Below are 18,728 nucleotides of genomic sequence, written 5' to 3' on the forward strand. Positions count from 1 at the left end.
ACACACACACACACACACACACACACACACCTCACCAACACAAATGTAGTTGTGGAACTCCAGTAAGGGCTGTCAAGTCTATTTTATTCACTTTAAACTTCGGATTAAATGATTTTATTTCTCTTTTAATACAGGCGATGCCAATTTATTAATAAATTACCAAAGACAAATTATAATACCAATGTATTTTTTCCATAAGTCCGGTGTTTTAGTGATTATAGTTTGGTAACGAACTAACAAGGCGATAAGCCTCTGCGTGAGCTGATATTGGGCTAATGTAGCATTAGCGCTGTGTTCAATGCTCTATGGAAGAACTTCGAAGAAGCAACTGAATAATTATATGACTGTGTGGTGAAGTGCACGTCGCTCTGTTTTATGTCCGATTGCAAATAGCCAAAATATCTCCAAACCACTAAAGTTGAGTGACCTTTCGTGTCAACGATATCTGTGTCCTCCGAGCTGGTCGTGAGCGCTGAATTTCATTATCGCTCATTGTTCTTGCTCCACTAAACTCGGAAAATTAACTCTAGAGAGGAGCCTTTTGCTAAATACATGCACCATATTACATACTTTCTAAATATTCTTCAATATTTAATGCATGTATGAATAAATCTGGCAAGTTTTTATGACAGCCACCATTTCAATGTTTATATTTAACAAATAAAAATATGATTATGAAAAATATGAAATGAACTCAAAGTATTGCTCTCCATACTTTGAGTACATTGATCGTATAATCGGTTGGTTTGAAAATAGTTTCTTACATCTTAATATTGAGAAGACAAAAGAGTTATGTCTGAGAAATCAGTCAAAAGTAGAGACCGCCTCTGTATATAAACCAGTTGTCATAAAAGGAAAAACCGTAGAGCAGGTCTCGAATTTTAAATACTTGGGTACTATTATTGATGAGAAACTTAACTTTGAAAGTAACGTAGATTATATCCATAAAAAGGCAAGACAACGTCTGAGTCTTCTTAGAAAACGGAGAAGTTTTAACGTTAGCACGCACACCTTATCCATGCTATATCGATCGATGATTGAGAATATTCTTACATATAATATTGTTACATGGTACGGTAATTTAACATTAAAATAAAGAGAAAGCTTTCACAAATAATTAACCAAGCTAATAAGATTACTGGGCACAAACAACAGCCTCTTCAGGGCTTGTTTGACTGTTTTATGGAAAAAACAGCAATTGTGATTTTTAAAGATCATACTCATCCTGTCATCCGCTTCATTCTACCTTTGAATTGCTTCCATCCGGACGTAGACTAAAAATTCCTCTGGCCAGAAGGAATGTGTATAAAAAATCGTTTGTCCCAATGGCAGTGATTATTTTAAATCGCAGTTTTTTAAAGTAGTATAAAATTTCTTTCTTTGAAACAATATCAAATTGTTTAATTTTATTTTTTGTATTTGTTTTGTAAATGTGTGATGTGAATTTGTGTATGTCACCAGTGTCAAAGATACATTTCTGTTCTGTGACAAACAAAATGGACAAAGTTCAATTCAATTATGTAAGTTTTCACACCAAATCAGTTAATTTTTACCTTTAATATTATAGTCGGCTACAACTGACTCTCCTAGTTCACAGCATTAGTTCAGAGATTTGTTTTCCTTGAGGAAATTTGTCATTGAACCTGATATCCAAAATAATCGAATCAATACCCAGCTTTATTACCTAGTGTTTAAAACTCGTCCAAATGATTTGTATTTCCTTTCCAGTGCCACAGATTAAAGCAGAGCCGGTTGAAGAATACCACTACACTCAGTTTGGCTGTACCGCGCGCCCCATCATGGGCATTTCTCCTCCCTCGTGCCATCTTGTAGACGGTTGTATGATGCCCACCGCACCATCATACCAGCGACCGCAATCCGGCCTGTACAACACCCCACAACACCACCTCCATCACGCCTCCATCCGCTACCAGGGGCCAGGGATTCAGTCCGGCTCCCCGGGTCATGCTTCCTGTATGGGGGCCGCACACAGCGCGCCCTCGTTCCTGCCCAACGCCTACCAGCACACCATAGCAGGAGACAGCATCCAATCCGCCGCCTCGCTATTCCCCACCCTCGATGTGTCGGAGCTGTGCTCCGCCGGGGCCCATCCGAAGGCGTTCGGCTCCAGGGCCTCCCCACCGGCCCCCGGACATCCACACACGTACCAGAGAAACCCCAGTCCGGTGAGAGTCGCCATCAAGCAGGAGAACCTGGATCAGGCCTATCTGGATGATGGTTTGTGCACTTCATTACTCTGATCATTCAGTGTATGTGATGATAAACACTAGTGATGCACCGATCATGATTTTACATGGCCGATTCCGATACCGATTTTTTTTTTTCAATAAAACTGGCCGATTCCGATACCGATTTTTTTTTTTCAATAAAACTGGCCGATTCCGATACCGATTTCCGATTTTTTTTTTTTTTTTACACAATAAAAGAACGAAAGTATACATGAACAAGATGTTTATTTGGTATTTAACAGGCTAAATTGGCTTTTGGCTAATGAAAAGTCCTCAATCTGAAATTAACGGGAAATTGAATTGGAAAATAAAAGGCTGAAAGGTGAAATTAAAGGCAACAACTGCATATTCTGCAATCCAAACAAAGATGTTACTTAAATCAGCATTTGTTTTTAAATTCAGTGTAAAGAAAAAAAGTGACATTAAATAAAACCAAAGTATATAATTGTTCCAAAATGTTAAATCAAATAATGTTTAGAGCAACGAAAAAAAACTAAGATGCTACAGCAGGTGCTTTTTAAATCAAAATTAAGTCAATGTAATTTTAAGGTAAAATAAAAATGATCATCCTATACAGAACTGATAGTATTTCATTTCTAAAGTGCAGCATGTTCTTCTTTAGGCTACAAAAATAAGTATTTCGGCTTTGTCACAAGTTAGTCTGTTTCGCTCTCATCCGATCCAACACGTGAGAAGCTGAGCTGAACAAACGTTCACATCTACACTTGAGCAGGCGGAGAGGTCAGCTCGCGCAACTTCAGCTCGCGCAACTTCAGCTCGCTCAACTTCAGCTCGCGCAACTTCAGCTCGCGCAACTTCAGCTTGCGCAACTTCAGCTCGCGTAACTTCACCTCGCGCAACTTCAGCTCGCGCAACTTCAGCTTCAGCTCGCGCAACTTCAGCTCGCGCAACTTCAGCTCGCGCAGGAAAGCGGCTCTTCATTCCCTTCAGCGTATCTCGTCTCTTCCCTCAGTTCTCCAGTTTCCGTTTGTAACACACAAGTGACATGTTCGCGAATGATTGCAATATAGGCGTGTGTGCACGCGGGCACACTTCCGGAAAAATCGGCAGAAAAATACAAAGAAAACCGGCCGGTTCCGGTCTTTGGCCGGTCAACCGGTGCATCCCTAATAAACACTCTGTTCAGCAGCCGCAAGTTCTCACCACAGTTTGGAAAAATGCTAGAAAAGTGGGCGTGGTTAAGCTGCGGAGTGGGCGGAGTCGAGGGGACACTGACAACACGGCTTCTGATTTTATTTCGCTCTCATTAAAAGCATCAAAGCTTCCCACAAATTACCATTACACACAACAGACATGCTCACCGTTACACATATATGCATGTATATCCTGTGACTAGGGGTGTGACAGTACACAAAACTGGCGGACTAAAATATGACTAAAACTAAATGACGTTTTAGTCAAAAGACTATGACAAAAACACGATTTTTTTATTTAGTTCAAAGACTATGATCATTATGGTGCGTTCACACCGGACGCGATTCGCGCGAGTGATTTACTTGTTAAGTCAATGCAGAGACGCGAAATGGCATTCTGCAGCGTGATTCGCACGAATGAGGCGGCGCGAATTGAGCGTTTTTAACGCGCGAATCGCAGGAATTGCGCGAATCGCTCAAGTTGAAAAATCTGAACTTAGGCGGATATTTCGCGCCGCGTTAACCAATCAGGAGCTTGCTCTAGTAGTGACAACAATGAGGAGAAAATCTGTATATTAATATCTGGTTCAGACAATATGATTATCACTGTGATAACATTACATGACATGAAACACAACCCAGTCTCTTTTTGTTAAATGCAAGTTTATGTTTGATCAATAATACAAAAGTATAAGTAAAACGCCAGCTCAGATGTAAATATTAAGAATGGCATCAATTTCAAACCAATTCAAGCCAATACCTGTCGGAAAACTATGTTAATACAAACCATAATGATCACAAACCCATGGTTAGTGTTGTTTCTGGCAGCCTGTTTTAATTTTAGTTTTAGTCTAGTCTTTGTGTCAAGCTGTCATTTGAGCTTTTATTAGTTTTAGTCACGTTCATACTCTTTTTAGTCTAGTCAAGATTTAGTCTGAGCATTTTAGTCAGAATTATCCATGACTATTTTCATCTAGTTTTAGTCTTTTTTTAGTAACGCAATTCTATTTAACCCAGTTAGTATAGTATAAGTAGCTAGTGGTATAAAACCAAAATCTTCTTTTAGCCAAACCCATTTCAAACCAGGTTATCTTATTATATTACTGTTACCTTATAGACTCAAGAATACATCCATTCCAGACACGGAAGACGCTCTGATTTGAATTTACAACATATTTATTTACATAAGTACACACACATAAATTTAAATTAAATAAAGGGATAGTTCACCCAAAAATGAAAACTGTCATCATTTACTCACCCTCAAGTTGTTCCAAACCTGTGTGAGTTTCTTTGTTCTGCTGAACACAAAAGAAGATATTTAGAAGAATGTTTGTAACTAAGCAGAGAGAGCAACTATTGACTATCATAGTATTTTTTCCCCTACTATGGTAGTCAATAGTTGCTCTCTCTGCTTAGTTACAAACATTCTTCTAAATATCTTCTTTTGTGTTCAGCAGAACAAAGAAACTCACACAGGTTTGGAACAACTTAAATGATGACAGGAAAAAACACCACAAACCTTAATTCTGTGATTTTGTGGCCCATCTTTTTCCACAACACCACAACAAGTTTTTCCAAATGTCGTAATAAGAATAAATGCATATTTAATTTAATAATAGGAAAATAATATCCTAATTATTATGTAATTATTGAAATCTGTTTAAAATGATACCCACATTATAGTTAAAATGGGTTTCTGTCTTTTTCTTTTGTCTGTATTTTATCTCAAAATAAAGGATGTAATTTTATTCCACATGGAATTAAGCGGAAATAAGTGAATACAGCCTCTTATTGACATGAGGGAAACATAAAGCTGCTGTTATTTTAACAGATATAATCACTGTCGTAATAACGGCCCATTTCGAATGTTTACGTGCTTTTATTTGTATTTTTTGAGCTGTGATGAAATATCTTGCTCTTGTAAATACTCGCCAGCATTTCAGTAATAAAAGTCTAGATCTTTAAAATGCAACCAAATGACAGCGAAGCGCAACCGTACGGTGCTCTACAGGGGTCAAAAAGGATATAAACAGTGATTTTTCAATAATATATCAATTCAGAATTCAGAGATGTGGGTTCAGACGACAATAAAATCACAGACGAGTCCCTGTAAATGATGAAAACACCTTACGACCGCAGGAGACACAATTACCGTCCGAATAGAGCGTAAGAACCCCGACTGGCCCCTTTCTCTGTGTCAGACTTCACTTAGTTTGTTGAGGTTAACTGATCGACTGATTAACTGTCGACCTGATGCAGCCCCTGAACGAGACGCACAGAAATACTGCAAAATAATAATAATAACGCGACTAAACGAGACAAAATAACGTTTTAACATTTCATCTCGTCTCATTTTCGTCAACGAAAATGAAGACATTTTAGCATAGTTTTTATTTTGTGAACCACATTTAGTCTCGTTAATATTGCATTATACATTTAACTCTAGTCATCGTCACATGACCAGCATTTACGTCTCGTCTCGTTTTCGTCACGCAATAAAGGTTCGTTGACGACGATATTTAGTCATACTTTTCATTGACGAAAGCAACACTACCCATGGTCAATGTTCCAGTGAACACACTGAAAAAAATGCTTTTCTTACTTAGTATTTATGTTTTGTTTCTGGTCCAAACATCTAAAAATTCTCAAAACAAGAAGCATTTACTAGCCAAATAAAAATTATTGTCTTGTTTTGGGTGGAAATCACTCAATTTAGTTTTTGCTTAAAATTAGCAAAATGGTCTGCCAATGGGGTAAGCAAAATAATCTTGTTTTCAATTTGAATTAAGATTATTTTGCTTACCCCATTGGCAGATTATTTTGCTCATTTTAAGCAAAAACTCACTTAATTTTGAGTTATTTTCCCCCAAAACAAGACAAAAAATTTAGCTTATCTAGTAGATGCTTCTTAATGTAAGATTTTTTAGATATCTGGACTGAAAACAAGACAAAAATACTGAGTAAGAAAAGCATTTTTTGCAGTGCACTAGCGCGTTTGTTTACATCACAGCAACAACATAAAACTTATCAATGGACCTGTTAATAGAAAACACAACTAGAAATAATAAGACATGCTTACAAGTTGTGATCCCGATAAGTGAGAACGGCTGCGTTTCAGGAGAAGCTTTAGTGAAGAGACTCGATGGCTTTATATGATGAAGGAAAGTAATAAACGAGGTCAGGATTGTCATTTTTGGGAGAACTGTCCCTTTAAGTGTTCTGACCTACTTTTGATTTATTCCTCCAAAATTTGACAAATTCTGTGATTTACATTTTGCATTATCATTCATATTTATGAATGGATTCTGCCATTTTGTCCACATCTTCTGCATCGCAATAATCACAGGGTCCTGATTTTAATGCCATGACATTGAATTTAAGACTTTCTGATCCAATTCAAGACATTTTTAAGGCCTTAAAAAGCCGAACAAGAAGCATGTCACACAGTTGTGTGTTGATATGTAGTAGTGTATTTCTAGTCTCTAATGTATGCCACTCTTATCAGGCGCCACTATATGGGTCAGTGCCTCCGGTTCTGCTAAAGCCTGTTAAATATTGAGCTAGCAGACCTAAAACACACACAGGGACAAACAGGACACACTATTGATCTGTAGGATAGCATTCAGGCACAAAAGCACTCGTAAACACACTTGAATTGTGCTGTTAAGTCACTGTACAGTTGATGTTGTGAGCCATGTTTTAATATTACACCACAGATGTAGATTTGTTTGTGTTTGCGGTGGACGGCGTGGGTGTTACAAAGCATCCCACCAACGCTTTAAATTCTATTTCAAGCTGATTATACCTGTAAATGCTGTCCCTAATCTAATTTTAGACTGAAAACTTTCCATTTATAGCCCACTAACTTGTCTCAGCAGAACAACAGGAAGTGCTCATGTGAGACTCTGTGCTGCCAGCTAGTGGAGGGCTAGTCACAGCATCAGACCTTCCTGTGTATGGCAAGCTGTGTTAACATTTAATCCTTAGAGCGTACTAGTATCTATTTTCATGCTACTAAAGCTTATTCGTTTGATACTAGTACTTATTTGTTAGACACTAGTGCTTATTCGTTAGTGCTTATTCGTTGGATACTAGTGCTTATTCGTTAGATACTAGTGCTTATTCACACTAATGCTTATTCGTTAGACACTAGTGCTTATTCGTTAGATACTAGTGCTTATTCGTTAGACACTAGTGCTTATTCGTTAGTGCTTATTCGTTGGATACTAGTGCTTATTCGTTAGATACTAGTGCTTATTTGTTAGTGCTTATTTGTTGGATACTAGTGCTTATTCGTTAGACACTAGTGCTTATTCGTTAGACACTAGTGCTTATTCGTTAGACACTAGTGCTTATTCGTTAGACACTAGTGCTTATTCACACTAGTGCTTATTCGTTAGACACTAGTGCTTATTCACACTAGTGCTTATTCGTTAGACACTAGTGCTTATTCGTTAGACATTAGTGCTTATTCTTTAGACACTAGTGCTTATTCACACTAATGCTTATTGGTAAGACACTAGTGCTTATTCACACTAAAGCTTATTCGTTAGACACTAGTGCTTATTCTTTAGACACTAGTGCTTATTCACACTAATGCTTATTAGTAAGACACTAGTGCTTATTCGTTAGACACTAGTGCTTATTCACACTAATGCTTATTAGTAAGACACTAGTGCTTATTCGTTAGACACTAGTGCTTATTCACACTAATGCTTATTAGTAAGACACTAGTGCTTATTCGTTAGACACTAGTGCTTATTCTTTAGACACTAGTGCTTATTCACACTAATGCTTATTAGTAAGACACTAGTGCTTATTCACACTAAAGCTTATTCGTTAGACACTAGTGCTTATTCTTTAGATACTAGTGCTTATTCGTTGGATACTAGTGCTTATTCGTTAGACACTAGTGCTTATTCGTTGGATACTAGTGCTTATTCGTTAGATACTAGTGCTTATTCGTTAGACACTAGTGCTTATTCGTTAGTGCTTATTCGTTGGATACTAGTGCTTATTCGTTAGACACTAGTGCTTATTCGTTAGACACTAGTGCTTATTCACACTAGTGCTTATTCGTTAGACATTAGTGCTTATTCTTTAGACACTAGTGCTTATTCACACTAATGCTTATTGGTAAGACACTAGTGCTTATTCACACTAAAGCTTATTCGTTAGACACTAGTGCTTATTCTTTAGACACTAGTGCTTATTCACACTAATGCTTATTAGTAAGACACTAGTGCTTATTCGTTAGACACTAGTGCTTATTCTTTAGACACTAGTGCTTATTCACACTAATGCTTATTAGTAAGACACTAGTGCTTATTCACACTAAAGCTTATTCGTTAGACACTAGTGCTTATTCTTTAGATACTAGTGCTTATTCACACTAATGCTTATTCGTTAGATACTAGTGCTTATTCGTTAGATACTAGTGCTTATTCGTTAGACACTAGTGCTTATTCGTTAGTGCTTATTCGTTGGATACTAGTGCTTATTCGTTAGACACTAGTGCTTATTCGTTAGACACTAGTGCTTATTCACACTAGTGCTTATTCGTTAGACACTAGTGCTTATTCACACTAGTGCTTATTCGTTAGACACTAGTGCTTATTCACACTAGTGCTTATTCGTTAGACACTAGTGCTTATTCACACTAGTGCTTATTCGTTAGACACTAGTGCTTATTCGTTAGACACTAGTGCTTATTCTTTAGACACTAGTGCTTATTCACACTAATGCTTATTAGTAAGACACTAGTGCTTATTCACACTAAAGCTTATTCGTTAGACACTAGTGCTTATTCGTTAGACACTAGTGCTTATTCACACTAATGCTTATTTGTTAGACACTAGTGCTTATTCACACTAATGCTTATTAGTAAGGCACTAGTGCTTATTCGTTAGATACTAGTGCTTATTCGTTAGACACTAGTGCTTATTCGTTAGATACTAGTGCTTATTCGTTAGACACTAGTGCTTATTCACACTAATGCTTATTCGTAAGACACTAGTGCTTATTCGTTAGACACTAGTGCTTATTCACACTAATGCTTATTAGTAAGACACTAGTGCTTATTCGTTAGATACTAGTGCTTATTCGTTAGACACTAGTGCTTATTCGTTAGATACTAGTGCTTATTCGTTAGACACTAGTGCTTATTTGTTAGACACTAGTGCTTATTCGTTAGACACTAGTGCTTATTCGTTAGACACTTGTGCTCATTCATCAGACACTAGTGCTTATTCGTTAGACACTAGTGCTTATTCGTTAGATACTAGTGCTTATTCGTTGGACACTAGTGCTTATTCACACTAATGCTTATTCGTTAGATACTAGTGCTTATTCGTTAGACACTAGTGCTTATTCGTTAGATACTAGTGCTTATTCGTTAGACACTAGTGCTTATTCGTTAGACACTAGTGCTTATTCACACTAGTGCTTATTCGTTAGACACTAGTGCTTATTTGTTAGACACTAGTGCTTATTCGTTAGACACTAGTGCTTATTCGTTAGACACTAGTGCTCATTCATCAGACACTAGTGCTTATTCGTTAGACACTAGTGCTTATTCGTTAGATACTAGTGCTTATTCGTTAGACACTAGTGCTTATTCACACTAATGCTTATTCGTTAGATACTAGTGCTTATTCGTTAGACACTAGTGCTTATTCACACTAATGCTTATTCGTTAGACACTAGTGCTTATTCGTTAGACACTAGTGCTTATTCGTTAGTGCTTATTCGTTGGATACTAGTGCTTATTCGTTAGACACTAGTGCTTATTCGTTAGACACTAGTGCTTATTCACACTAGTGCTTATTCGTTAGACACTAGTGCTTATTCGTTAGACACTAGTGCTTATTCTTTAGACACTAGTGCTTATTCACACTAATGCTTATTAGTAAGACACTAGTGCTTATTCACACTAAAGCTTATTCGTTAGACACTAGTGCTTATTCTTTAGACACTAGTGCTTATTCACACTAATGCTTATTAGTAAGACACTAGTGCCTATTCGTTAGACACTAGTGCTTATTCACACAAATGCTTATTTGTTAGACACTAGTGCTTATTCACACTAATGCTTATTTGTTAGACACTAGTGCTTATTCACACTAATGCTTATTTGTTAGACACTAGTGCTTATTCACACTAATGCTTATTAGTAAGACACTAGTGCTTATTCGTTAGATACTAGTGCTTATTCACACTAAAGGCCTGTTCACACCGGGACGATTTTCGCACGCGTTTATCGCCGACGTTTAACGCCTCGGGACTAAACAATGGGCGCCAATGTGAGTGTTCACACCGACGCGCAAAACGGCAGGCGTAAAAGCGTCATTTTTAAAAAAACGCCTCGGGTTCGTTTTTTTATTTTGACGCGGCGCGTAAAAAACTGGCCACCCAATGAGATCGCCGCTTTTGTTCACGTGCCTGGAGCTGCTGAAGTGACAGTAAAACACGACTTGGTGGCGCTCAAGCACAAAACGCTCTTGCCGAGCACACATTGACACGACGAAGTAAGTAGACAAAGAAGAAGATGAACTGCTAATGCTGCTTGCCAGTCAGCAAAAAGTGTGTGAATGGTTTTGTCCATATACATAATATGTCTATGGTTTTGGCAAGCACGTAAATACTGTCTCTCTTCTCCTTCTGTGTGACAAGCGAGTGTCAGAGGCTTAAAGTGCCGCAGCACCATCTTGTGTACCGGGAGCGCATCGACTGAATGTGCACGTTCACTCGGCGCAGCGCCAGTGAAAATCGCTTGGGTGTGAACACTCAAGACGCGCCGAAAAACGGCACGAAAAACGCTGGCGATAAGCGCGCGCGATATTCGTCCCGGTGTGTACAGGCCTTAATGCTTATTCGTTAGACACTATGCTTATTCGCACTAATGCTTATTAGTAAGACACTAGTGCTTATTCGTTAGATACTAGTGCTTATTCACACTAATGCTTATTCGTTAGATACTAGTGCTTATTCACACTAATGCTTATTCGTTAGATACTAGTGCTTATTCACACTAATGCTTATTAGTAAGACACTAGTGCCTATTCGTTAGACACTAGTGCTTATTCACACTAATGCTTATTAGTAAGACACTAGTGCTTATTCACACTAATGCTTATTAGTAAGACACTAGTGCCTATTCGTTAGACACTAGTGCTTATTCACACTAATGCTTATTTGTTAGACACTAGTGCTTATTCACACTAATGCTTATTTGTTAGACACTAGTGCTTATTCACACTAATGCTTATTAGTAAGACACTAGTGCCTATTCGTTAGACACTAGTGCTTATTCACACTAATGCTTATTCGTTAGATACTAGTGCTTATTCACACTAATGCTTATTAGTAAGACACTAGTGCCTATTCGTTAGACACTAGTGCTTATTCACACTAATGCTTATTAGTAAGACACTAGTGCTTATTCACACTAATGCTTATTAGTAAGACACTAGTGCCTATTCGTTAGACACTAGTGCTTATTCACACTAATGCTTATTTGTTAGACACTAGTGCTTATTCACACTAATGCTTATTAGTAAGACACTAGTGCTTATTCGTTAGATACTAGTGCTTATTCGTTAGACACTAGTGCTTATTCGTTAGATACTAGTGCTTATTCGTTAGACACTAGTGCTTATTCACACTAATGCTTATTCGTAAGACACTAGTGCTTATTCGTTAGACACTAGTGCTTATTCGTTAGACACTAGTGCTTATTCGTTAGACACTAGTGCTTATTCATCAGACACTAGTGCTTATTCGTTAGACACTAGTGCTCATTCATCAGACACTAGTGCTTATTTGTTAGACACTAGTGCTTATTCGTTAGACACTAGTGCTTATTCGTTAGACACTAGTGCTTATTCGTTAGATACTAGTGCTTATTCGTTAGACACTAGTGCTTATTCGTTAGATACTAGTGCTTATTCGTTAGACACTAGTGCTTATTCACACTAATGCTTATTCGTTAGACACTAGTGCTTATTCGTTAGACACTAGTGCTTATTCGTTAGACACTAGTGCTTATTCGTTAGATACTAGTGCTTATTCGTAAGACACTAGTGCTCATTCATCAGACACTAGTGCTTATTCGTTAGACACTAGTGCTTATTCGTTAGACACTAGTGCTTATTCGTTAGACACTAGTGCTTATTCGTTAGACACTAGTGCTTATTCGTTAGACACTAGTGCTTATTCGTTAGACACTAGTGCTTATTCGTTAGACACTAGTGCTTATTCGTTAGACACTAGTGCTTATTCGTTAGACACTAGTGCTTATTCGTTAGACACTAGTGCTTATTCATCAGACACTAGTGCTTATTCGTTAGACACTAGTGCTCATTCATCAGACACTAGTGCTTATTCGTTAGACACTAGTGCTTATTCGTTAGACACTAGTGCTTATTCGTTAGACACTAGTGCTTATTCGTTAGACACTAGTGCTTATTCGTTAGACACTAGTGCTCATTCATCAGACACTAGTGCTCATTCGTTAGACACTAGTGCTTATTCGTTAGACACTAGTGCTTATTCGTTAGACACTAGTGCTTATTCGTTAGACACTAGTGCTTATTCGTTAGATACTAGTGCTTATTCGTTAGACACTAGTGCTTATTCACACTAATGCTTATTCGTTAGATACTAGTGCTTATTCGTTAGACACTAGTGCTTATTCGTTAGACACTAGTGCTTATTCGTTAGACACTAGTGCTTATTCGTTAGATACTAGTGCTTATTCGTTAGACACTAGTGCTTATTCACACTAATGCTTATTCGTTAGATACTAGTGCTTATTCGTTAGACACTAGTGCTTATTCGTTAGATACTAGTGCTTATTCGTTAGACACTAGTGCTTATTCACACTAATGCTTATTCGTTAGACACTAGTGCTTTTTCGTTAGACACTAGTGCTTATTCGTTAGACACTAGTGCTTATTCATCAGACACTAGTGCTTATTCATCAGATACTAGTGCTTATTCGTAAGACACAAGTGCTCATTCATCAGACACTTGTGCTTATTCGTTAGACACTAGTGCTTATTAGTAAGACACTAGTGCTCATTCATCAGACACTAGTGCTTATTCGTTAGACACTAGTGCTTATTCGTTAGACACTAGTGCTTATTCGTTAGACACTAGTGCTTATTCGTTAGACACTAGTGCTTATTCATCAGACACTAGTGCTTATTTGTTAGACACTAGTGCTTATTCGTTAGACACTAGTGCTTATTCGTTAGATACTAGTGCTTATTCGTAAGACACTAGTGCTCATTCATCAGACACTAGTGCTTATTCGTTAGACACTAGTGCTTATTAGTAAGACACTAGTGCTCATTCATCAGACACTAGTGCTTATTCGTTAGACACTAGTGCTTATTCGTTAGACACTAGTGCTTATTCGTTAGACACTAGTGCTTATTCATCAGACACTAGTGCTTATTCGTTAGACACTAGTGCTTATTCGTTAGATACTAGTGCTTATTCGTAAGACACTAGTGCTTATTCGTTAGACACTAGTGCTTATTCATCAGACACTAGTGCTTATTCGTTAGACACTAGTGCTTATTCGTTAGACACTAGTGCTTATTCGTTAGATACTAGTGCTTATTCGTAAGACACTAGTGCTTATTCGTTAGACACTAGTGCTTATTCATCAGACACTAGTGCTTATTCGTTAGACACTAGTGCTTATTCGTTAGACACTAGTGCTTATTCGTTAGATACTAGTGCTTATTCGTAAGACACTAGTGCTTATTCGTTAGACACTAGTGCTTATTCGTTAGACACTAGTGCTTATTCGTTAGATACTAGTGCTTATTCATCAGACACTAGTGCTTATTCGTTAGACACTAGTGCTTATTCGTTAGACACTAGTGCTTATTCGTTAGACACTAGTGCTTATTTGTTAGACACTAGTGCTTATTCGTTAGACACTAGTGCTTATTTGTTAGACACTAGTGCTTATTTGTTAGACACTAGTGCTTATTCGTTAGACACTAGTGCTTATTAGTAAGACACTAGTGCTCATTCATCAGACACTAGTGCTTATTCGTTAGACACTAGTGCTTATTCGTTAGACACTAGTGCTTATTCGTTAGACACTAGTGCTTATTCGTTAGACACTAGTGCTTATTCGTTAGACACTAGTGCTTATTCATCAGACACTAGTGCTTATTCGTTAGACACTAGTGCTTATTCGTTAGACACTAGTGCTTATTTGTTAGACCCTAGTGCTTATTCGTTAGACACTAGTGCTTATTCGTTAGACACTAGTGCTCATTCATCAGACACTAGTGCTTATTCATCAGACACTAGTGCTTATTCGTTAGACACTAGTGCTTATTCGTTAGACACTAGTGCTCATTCATCAGACACTAGTGCTTATTCGTTAGACACTAGTGCTTATTCGTTAGACACTAGTGCTCATTCGTCAGACACTAGTGCTCATTCATCAGACACTAGTGCTTATTCGTTAGACACTAGTGCTTATTCGTTAGACACTAGTGCTCATTCATCAGACACTAGTGCTTATTCGTTAGACACTAGTGCTTATTCGTTAGACACTAGTGCTTATTTGTTAGACCCTAGTGCTTATTCGTTAGACACTAGTGCTTATTCGTTAGACACTAGTGCTTATTCGTTAGACACTAGTGCTTATTCGTTAGACACTAGTGCTTATTCGTTAGACACTAGTGCTTATTCGTTAGACACTAGTGCTTATTCGTTAGACACTAGTGCTTATTCGTTAGACACTAGTGCTTATTCGTTAGACACTAGTGCTTATTCGTTAGACCCTAGTGCTTATTCGTTAGACACTAGTGCTTATTCGTTAGACACTAGTGCTTATTCGTTAGACACTAGTGCTTATTCGTTAGACACTAGTGCTTATTCGTTAGACACTAGTGCTTATTCGTTAGACACTAGTGCTTATTCGTTAGACACTAGTGCTTATTCGTTAGACACTAGTGCTTATTCCTTAGACACTAGTGCTTATTCGTTAGACACTAGTGCTTATTCGTTAGACACTAGTGCTCATTCATCAGACACTAGTGCTTATTCGTTAGATACTAGTGCTTATTCGTTAGACACTAGTGCTTATTCATCAGACACTAGTGCTTATTCGTTAGACACTAGTGCTTATTTGTTAGACACTAGTGCTTATTCGTTAGATACTAGTGCTTATTCATCAGACACTAGTGCTTATTCGTTAGACACTAGTGCTTATTCGTTAGACACTAGTGCTTATTCGTTAGACACTAGTGCTTATTCGTTAGACACTAGTGCTTATTCGTTAGACACTAGTGCTTATTCGTTAGACACTAGTGCTTATTCGTTAGACACTAGTGCTTATTCGTTAGACACTAGTGCTTATTCGTTAGACACTAGTGCTCATTCATCAGACACTAGTGCTTATTCATCAGACACTAGTGCTTATTCGTTAGACACTAGTGCTTATTCGTTAGACACTAGTGCTCATTCATCAGACACTAGTGCTTATTCGTTAGACACTAGTGCTTATTTGTTAGACACTAGTGCTTATTCGTTAGATACTAGTGCTTATTCATCAGACACTAGTGCTTATTCGTTAGACACTAGTGCTTATTCGTTAGACACTAGTGCTTATTCGTTAGACACTAGTGCTTATTCGTTAGACACTAGTGCTTATTCGTTAGACACTAGTGCTTATTCGTTAGACACTAGTGCTTATTCGTTAGACACTAGTGCTTATTCGTTAGACACTAGTGCTCATTCGTCAGACACTAGTGCTTATTCATCAGACACTAGTGCTTATTCGTTAGACACTAGTGCTTATTCGTTAGACACTAGTGCTTATTCGTTAGACACTAGTGCTTATTCGTTAGACACTAGTGCTTATTCGTTAGACACTAGTGCTTATTCGTTAGACACTAGTGCTTATTCGTTAGACACTAGTGCTCATTCATCAGACACTAGTGCTTATTCATCAGACACTAGTGCTTATTCGTTAGACACTAGTGCTTATTCGTTAGACACTAGTGCTTATTCGTTAGACACTAGTGCTTATTCGTTAGACACTAGTGCTTATTCGTTAGACACTAGTGCTTATTCGTTAGACACTAGTGCTTATTCGTTAGACACTAGTGCTCATTCATCAGACACTAGTGCTTATTCGTTAGACACTAGTGCTTATTCGTTAGACACTAGTGCTTATTCGTTAGACACTAGTGCTTATTCGTTAGACACTAGTGCTTATTCGTTAGACACTAGTGCTTATTCGTTAGACACTAGTGCTTATTCGTTAGACACTAGTGCTCATTCATCAGACACTAGTGCTTATTCGTTAGACACTAGTGCTTATTCGTTAGACACTAGTGCTTATTCGTTAGACACTAGTGCTTATTCGTTAGACACTAGTGCTTATTCGTTAGACACTAGTGCTCATTCGTCAGACACTAGTGCTTATTCATCAGACACTAGTGCTTATTCGTTAGACACTAGTGCTTATTCGTTAGACACTAGTGCTTATTCGTTAGACACTAGTGCTTATTCGTTAGACACTAGTGCTTATTCGTTAGACACTAGTGCTTATTCGTTAGACACTAGTGCTTATTCGTTAGACACTAGTGCTCATTCATCAGACACTAGTGCTTATTCATCAGACACTAGTGCTTATTCGTTAGACACTAGTGCTTATTCGTTAGACACTAGTGCTTATTCGTTAGACACTAGTGCTTATTCGTTAGACACTAGTGCTTATTCGTTAGACACTAGTGCTTATTCGTTAGACACTAGTGCTTATTCGTTAGACACTAGTGCTTATTCGTTAGACACTAGTGCTCATTCATCAGACACTAGTGCTTATTCGTTAGACACTAGTGCTTATTCGTTAGACACTAGTGCTTATTTGTTAGACCCTAGTGCTTATTCGTTAGACACTAGTGCTTATTCGTTAGACACTAGTGCTCATTCATCAGACACTAGTGCTTATTCGTTAGACAGTAGTGCTTATTCGTTAGACACTAGTGCTTATTCGTTAGACACTAGTGCTTATTCGTTAGACACTAGTGCTCATTCGTCAGACACTAGTGCTTATTCATCAGACACTAGTACTTATTCGTTAGACACTAGTGCTTATTTGTTAGACACTAGTGCTTATTCGTTAGACACTAGTGCTTATTCGTTAGACACTAGTGCTTATTCGTTAGACACTAGTGCTTATTCGTTAGACACTAGTGCTCATTCGTCAGACACTAGTGCTTATTCATCAGACACTAGTGCTTATTCGTTAGACACTAGTGCTTATTCGTTAGACACTAGTGCTTATTCGTTAGACACTAGTGCTTATTCGTTAGACACTAGTGCTTATTCGTTAGACACTAGTGCTCATTCGTCAGACACTAGTGCTTATTCATCAGACACTAGTACTTATTCGTTAGACACTAGTGCTTATTCGTTAGACACTAGTGCTTATTCGTTAGACACTAGTGCTTATTCGTTAGACACTAGTGCTTATTTGTTAGACACTAGTGCTTATTCGTTAGACACTAGTGCTTATTCGTTAGACACTAGTGCTTATTTGTTAGACACTAGTGCTTATTCGTTAGACACTAGTGCTCATTCGTCAGACACTAGTGCTCATTCGTCAGACACTAGTGCTTATTCGTTAGACACTAGTGCTCATTCGTCAGACACTAGCGCTCATTCGTCAGACACTAGCGCTCATTCGTCAGACACTAGTGCTTATTCGTTAAGACTTTAATGACGTTAAGGAATAAATGATACAATGGCTTGCCTTATCCTGTGTCATAAAATGTCTAGTAAAGTTACACACACAGGAAGGGTAGAGATTTGACCACATCATTAATGCTAGTAATAGTAATGCACACTTTGAGCCGCACTAATGACGTGTTTGTGTTTCTCTGCAGTGAATGCGGTTATAAGACGGGACCTCGTTCATAAAAATAAGCTCTAATGTGGAAGACGGATCCATCCTCATGAAGACGCCTGGGCATTGATATCTATTTAAATTGCTTTTCATATCTATGATTTGTACACAAAGAGATCATGTTAGACATATTATCAGTGTGTTTTATTATGTGATGCCTATTTTCTCAAATCATGTTTTTAACCAAAGAGATATTTATCACTGTGCATTTCAAATAAAGTGTTTTAAACATTTGTGGCTGTTTATTTGTTGGAGATTATCGAGATTCTGCAAAGGGTTCACATATTGGTTCTTGCACCTGTTTTATATATAGCTCATTACCCATATGGGAACAATCTATTTTGAATATTAATTTGGGAATACATTTGAGAAAAAAAA

The 18,728-nt window shown here is 37.8% G+C and overlaps 1 protein-coding gene across 1 annotated transcript in view; it reads left to right on the plus strand.

The window, feature by feature from the left end:
- Window positions 1-18,583, plus strand: part of nfatc2b (nuclear factor of activated T cells 2b) — a 55,446-nt gene extending 36,863 nt beyond the window's left edge. The window contains exons 9-10 of the mRNA XM_079841025.1: window positions 1,729-2,238; window positions 18,331-18,583. Of these exons, the coding sequence (XP_079697151.1) occupies window positions 1,729-2,238; window positions 18,331-18,377 (557 nt within the window). The 3' untranslated portion in view covers window positions 18,378-18,583. The remainder of the gene's footprint in view (window positions 1-1,728; window positions 2,239-18,330) is intronic.
- Window positions 18,584-18,728: the final 145 nt, after the last annotated feature.

Source organism: Gobio gobio (assembly GCF_949357685.1).
Source record: "Gobio gobio genome assembly, chromosome: 17".
Classification (NCBI taxonomy): domain Eukaryota; kingdom Metazoa; phylum Chordata; class Actinopteri; order Cypriniformes; family Gobionidae; genus Gobio; species Gobio gobio.